Source organism: Bidens hawaiensis, unplaced genomic scaffold (genome assembly GCF_021521415.1).
Source record: "Bidens hawaiensis isolate Kalapana, Puna unplaced genomic scaffold, B.hawaiensis_p1.1 tig00001463_1, whole genome shotgun sequence".
Taxonomy (NCBI): domain Eukaryota; kingdom Viridiplantae; phylum Streptophyta; class Magnoliopsida; order Asterales; family Asteraceae; genus Bidens; species Bidens hawaiensis.
This window is the reverse complement of record NW_027491083.1, coordinates 1,369,071-1,375,203: the sequence shown is the minus strand read 5'-3', so window position 1 is coordinate 1,375,203 and position 6,133 is coordinate 1,369,071. Positions and strand designations below refer to the sequence as shown.

Here is a 6,133-nt window from a genome sequence, read left to right as displayed (position 1 = left end):
TTACGATACTGGAACTAAAAAACCAAAAATAAAATTGGTATCCTGTCAATTTTCGTTACTGTGCCGATGCTAAAACAAAATGCGGTGATTGCACGCAAACTCGGTCGGTTTCACTTAAAAACACAACTATTCGGTTCACGTTAAAGTTAATGTTGAAAGACAAACCATTCAATCATAAACAAAAACATAAATAACACAATTAAAAAAATAATTGAATGACTTGTTATAGCTAGGATTTGAAATTGGGAGGCAAAGTAACACAAAGAGTTTCATTTAACTACACAACCACCCAACCAACACCATCACATGTGCTATCTTTTAAAACCATTAATACATATACAAAAACAAATTAAACCTACTTTTATGGCACCAAAGTTCTCTTTTATACTAATTTATAATTTTTAAAACTGCCATGAATATGTTTAACAATTGCTTTTTTATGTTAAAGTTATCAACCAAAAAATCCTAGAGGAAATGCACTTAAAAGAAAGTGAAAATCATGTACTATAATGTGAAGGCCTAAATCAAAATAAGATTTTGAGGCATTTTGAGGCCTTATGACAATTGTTAAGAAACTATAAATTGCCTAAAAGTTTTAAACTCAAAATCTATACTTCAGTAACAACCAAAACTACCACCACATCAATACATTACTTTGAATTTGCTTGGCCCACTATAATATATCTAAACCCTAACTTGTTTCGATGCTCACGGGCCGGCCCTGCATATAGTAAAGGGTAAAACAATCAGCGATAGTAATATAGCTACATGCTTTAAAATTTTTCTTATAAATAATTTTATTTGAGCTAATATAAACTTAGCCCTAAAATCATAACTATTCCATAAATTATACTACAGAACATGATCAAAACACCCATCCCTACTGGCATGACAACATTAGATAACAATAATAATAAAACAAATAGTACTAAAAATTGGGAGGTGAAAGTGAAATCAATGATGTCGACCATCTGATCTAATCTTGATAATCTGGGAAGCAACAATCTTGGAGAGCTCATTAATGGCATCTTGAACTTGGAAATCGTCATCTGGATCTGGTGTTTCCCTTGGCACTGACCATTCCTCAGATTGTGAACCGTACTCCCTGGCCGCTACCCTTGTCTTTTTGGATTTCATCGCCACTTTCTCCAAATCTGCTTTTGTTAATGCTCTTGACAACTGCATAATACATCACTTTTCCATCAAAAACTATGTCCTCCAATTGTTATAAATGTTGACAATCAAAAGAGACGAATCTAGCGTGTTCAATAATTGTTATAGATGTCACTATTATTAAAAATATTGTATAAAACTAGCATAGATAAAGTACACTTGAATGTGATCTAAAAGCATTCTGCCATCCAAATAACAAAGCTGTTAACATAAGGTTCATTTCTGCAAAATTTATAACCTATTACGCTGAACATTAAGACTATTTACCAATTGGGAGCTTATCTGACCTCTCAAATTAGTGCTACTTTTAGTTCGTACTAATTTTATATCGTATCGTAGGTCCATTGGTGCAAATTTCATCTTTTTATCAACAACCCGTGTTAATAATTTCTTTTGATTTAAAGGAGATTTTCCTTTGCAATTAAGATGGACTGGACGTTTGAATCAATTGAATCAAAAAATGATGAATAATATCCAGATATACGGTCTCCTGGTTAGCCTCATAAATGTAAGAAATATTACTATATCCTATATTCAAAGGAAAGAAATGAATCTGGATATAATGAGGAGACGTTTAAATCTTACACAATTAACGAAAAAGGGAATTTTGATTATGGAACCTGCCCGTCTATCTGTAAAAAATGGACAGTTTTTTATGTATCAAATCATAGGTATTTCATTGGTTCATAAAAGTAAGCACCAAAGTAATCAAAGATACTGAAACCCCCAAAATGTTGCTAAGAATCATTTTGATGAATCCATTCCAAGACATAAAAGAAAAACTCTAAATAGAGACAAATAGAATTCTAATTTGCTTGTTCCTGAAAAAATTTCAAAATACAAATCATTCATGAAACACACTTGAGTGACTTTTAACCTGTTTGACTTGTTTCCCTTTAGATCATATTTTTTTAGTTTCCATTTGACCCATTAAGAGACACAGCAAAAGCCACATCTGTCCATTCAAAACCAAATAGGTTAAAAATCCTGCCATTAAGTTTAGAAGTGAATACGAGACGAGCTCAGCCAAGCTCAAGCTTGGCTAGTTTAGAGCTCTATATCTAAAGCTTGAGCTCAGCTCGTTTATTTTATAATTATTTAATTAATATATTCACATAGTTTTATAATTTCTATCAATTATACTTATTATAAATCTAGTTTTTATATAAAACATAATATACATTAATATAAAAAATGATCATTTAGACATGTGAGTCGGCTCGAGCTATATATGTAAAGCTCGGGCTCGAGGTCATTTATTATTGAGCCTTAATAAAAGCTCAAGCTCAAGTTTGTTTAGGCTCGGCTCGAATTGAGTTTTTAAAGAGCCAATCTTGAGTAGCTCGCAAGCGGCTCGGCTCGGCTTCATCCCTACCACTAGCGTGCGTGTAAGAGAGAGAGAGAGAGAACTCACATGTGCTGAGTTGCCGTTCTTTTCATCATCTAGAAGATCTTTGATGGGTAAATAGGCTGCTTGCTTGCAAAGCTCTAAAAGATCTGAGCCAGTATAACCTTCACACAGTGCAGCTATGGAGTCATAATCAATCTCATCCTCTACTCTCTCACCCTTCAGAATCACCTTCAAAATGGCAGCCCTTTCTTTTCGGTCAGGCATCCCAATCTCAAATGCCTGTGAAAGTCGTCTTAGTATTGCTTCATCAAGCTCAGAAGGACGATTAGTTGCAGCAAGCACCATCACTCTGGCATTCTCTACATAAATCATATATTCACAAATTTGATATTTATACTTTTCAGAAGAAAAATGTATGTGTAGGACGCCCAAGTATTTGAAGTTTTCGTTAAGTCCACTTAACAAGGAATGTTCATCATTCGGTTTGAAACCAATTAAACCGAAACTGATAAAAAAACAAACCGAGGATTCTTACTTGGTTTGGCTTGTAACCGTAACAGAATAACCAACTCAGTTTCTGTTAGCGGTTACCCAAATAATGAATTCAGGTTAATCGTTTAACCCGTACATAACCTATTAATATTACCAATATACTAGCACTAGGTCCAATTCCATAGTTTGGACATAGCGCTAGTATTGTGTTTGTGTATCGGTAATATTAATCGGTTGCATATGGGTTAACCGAATAACCCGAATTCAAGATTTTGTGTAATCGTAATAAAAACCAAACTGTATATTCAATTACTGTAACAACCAGAACTAAATAAGAATCGGATTTAATTTGATTTTCACTGTTGCAACCCGAACTGAATAAGAATTTGCTTTTCCGTTCTAATTGGTTTCAAACTGTATATTCAATTACTGTAACAACCAGAACTAAATAAGAATCGGATTTAATTTGATTTTCACTGTTGCAACCCGAACTGAATAAGAATTTGCTTTTCCGTTTTAATTGGTTTCACTGAATAATGAACAACCCTAACTCAAAAGGATAATTCAGTAGAGTCGAGGTTTACTTTTGTCATTTTACAACTTCAAAAGTAGGGGTGGCAAATGTGACCCATGGGTTGTAATAAAATGTATATAATGGGTCAGAATGGGTCAAACTAAAAAAAGAAAAGGATTGAAACAGATCAAAACGGGTTGACATTCTTTTAATTTTTTTATTTTTTTTATGGAACGAGAAAAACGAAGGAAACTTTTTAGTTTTTTTACTTTTTTAGTTTTTATTTATATTTCGAGTTATGATTTTTAAATTTTTTTTTTTTGAATTTTTTAATGAGGGGTTTTTTTTTAGTTTCAATCCTTTTCTTTTTTTAGTTTGACCCATTCTGACCCATTATATACATTTTATTACAACACATTCAACCCGTGGGTCACATTTGCCACCCCTATTCAAAAGGAATAAAAACTTCAAGCATGAGAGCATTTCCATCTTTGTATACAGTATCCCTTTTCCTAACTACCAAACCCAAGTTAGTATTCAGCTTATGGTTAGGTTTGCGGCCAAATACAGGTTCCAAACAGAAACCAAACCAGTGAACCGAATTCAGATTGAATGCTTTTGATTACATCATTTTTAATTTTCTGACTATGGTCTGGGTCTAGTTTTGTCCTGATGAACGATGCACACTGAAATAATAAACTAAAAACGTACGGTCTGTAGTAAAACCATCCCATAAAGCCATAAACTCGGTCTTCATATTGGTCAATGCTTCATGGTCTGAACTTCGGCGTTGACCAAGAAAACTATCTACCTCGTCAATGAATATTATTGCAGGCTGGAGTTTGTGTGCCAAACTAAATACAGCAGTAACTGCCAAAAATCAACCATCATTATGAGTGACAATGACATAAAAGAAAAGCTTAAATATCTAAAAGTAATTAGCTGAAATCAAACAGAAGCATATAGTAACAAGTGAAATAATGGTTACAGAAGCAGTAGATAGTTGTTAACCAAAAGTAAAAACTTTGATTCACTTAAAGATAAATTAGTCACTTAAAGATAAAGTAGTCAACCTGCGTTGTTCTTAATGTCCAACAAGTCAAATGATCAAACTAAATAACATGCTGCCAACATCTAACCAAATTATAGGAATTGGAATCGAACAAGTCAAACATGTCAAAATCACCAAAACGGGCTTGATTCAAGTTAAGCTGACTTGTCCACTTTATAAGACTCTTCTATAAACAAATAATGACTTAAATACAATCACAAGCACGCTGCTTGCGGTGCCCGCATATAATGTATATATGTGTGAACCTTCGGGTGGGCAAAACTAAAATTGCAGTAATTTTGACGTTATTTTACTAATCTCGTGAAAATAACGTTAAAAGTGGCGGAAGGTTAATCAGGCATCATGTGGTGGCGTTGATAGCCGAAAGACAAGGGTACATGCACCAATCGACCGGTGTGCCGACGGTTGAGTGTTATGTGCCTTATGTCCAAGGCTTGATGCAAAACTACTATCGAGCCGGGGGTCTCACCAGAAGCAGCCTCTGTATTCCTACGGGGTATAGGTAAGGCTGCCTACATCTTACCCTCCTCAGACCCTACCATACCATAGCTTTGCTATTGGTGGGATATACTGAGTACGATGATGATGATGATGGTGGTGGTGGTGGTGGTGGTGGTGGTGACGATGGTGATGGTGGTGGTGGTGGTGTTGGTGGTTGTGATGATGATGATGATGATTAAAAACACTTCTATCTTGCTCAACCTATTTGACCATCCATTCTTTTCCTAAATCAAAGTGATCCGACTTGATGATCCCGTTTGTAAGAAAAAGGACCAAAACTACCACTTGTACCATTCACCTTCATAATACATTGTAAAAAAGCATGGTATAATTGAAACACTAACCAAGTTTTTGTGCATCTCCAAACCACTTGCTCATCAAATCCGATACTCTGACGTTGATAAAAACAGCCCCCGACTCTTTTGCAAGCATAGTCTTGCCCGTGCCAGGCGGGCCATAGAGCAGAACACCTTTTTGGGGGGCGAGTAGCTTCCCATGAGAAAAAAGCTCGGGCCTGCGTAGGGGTAAGATGACCAATCCAAATAGTGATTGCTTGATCGATTCCAGGCCTCCAATGGAGTTGAATTCCACATCAATATGATCAGGATTGATGACATTGCAAGCAATCACATCCTCGTAGGGATTGGTATGAATAAGAGGGCGGCCTAAGCGCTTGGAGATTTCCTTCTTGTGCTGGAGGGCTTTCTTGGAAGCTTCTCGATTAGGATCCAGAGGCTTCAGTCCCACGAACAGAACCAACGAACTCAGGGCCGCACTCGCCGCGTACAGTAAAAGCTCCTGCAACAACTTCGACTCCCTCATATTATTTTTATTATTGGATTTGGATATATATGTGGAGACAGATGATGCGACTGTTGGTCCGATCTACGTTTCTTGTGCTTGTGTCACGGTTGGGTTGGATTCCAGACCACGAAATTACCATACCTACAAATACCAAATTTAGGGTGGGTTTGGGATTTTGCTTATTTAAGTTGTCAAAACGCGCGAGCTCACTTCGGAACTCATCGAG

General features: G+C 35.9%; 1 protein-coding gene across 1 annotated transcript; it reads right to left on the bottom strand.

Moving 5' to 3' along the window:
• Positions 1 to 954: 954 nt before the first annotated feature.
• LOC143579641 (uncharacterized) lies at positions 955 to 5,925 on the bottom strand. Its single transcript, XM_077062888.1, has 4 exons — positions 5,448 to 5,925; positions 4,242 to 4,400; positions 2,588 to 2,883; positions 955 to 1,179 (listed from the first exon to the last, which is right to left on the bottom strand). The coding sequence occupies exons 1-4, from the start codon at positions 5,923 to 5,925 to the stop codon at positions 955 to 957; spliced, it is 1,158 nt and encodes a 385-aa protein (XP_076919003.1).
• Between the last annotated feature and the right edge of the window lie 208 nt (positions 5,926 to 6,133).

Excerpts from the sequence above, each read along its gene's own strand:
- LOC143579641 (XM_077062888.1), bottom strand. The coding sequence starts at position 5,925 with ATGAGGGAGTCGAAGTTGTTGCAGGAGCTTTTACTGTACGCGGCGAGT. Across the intron at positions 4,401-5,447 it reads TGGAGATGCACAAAAACTTG|TTACTGCTGTATTTAGTTTG; the intron begins GTTAGTGTTTCA and ends GATTTTTGGCAG. Across the intron at positions 1,180-2,587 it reads AGAACGGCAACTCAGCACAT|TTGTCAAGAGCATTAACAAA; the intron begins GTGAGTTCTCTC and ends TGTATTATGCAG.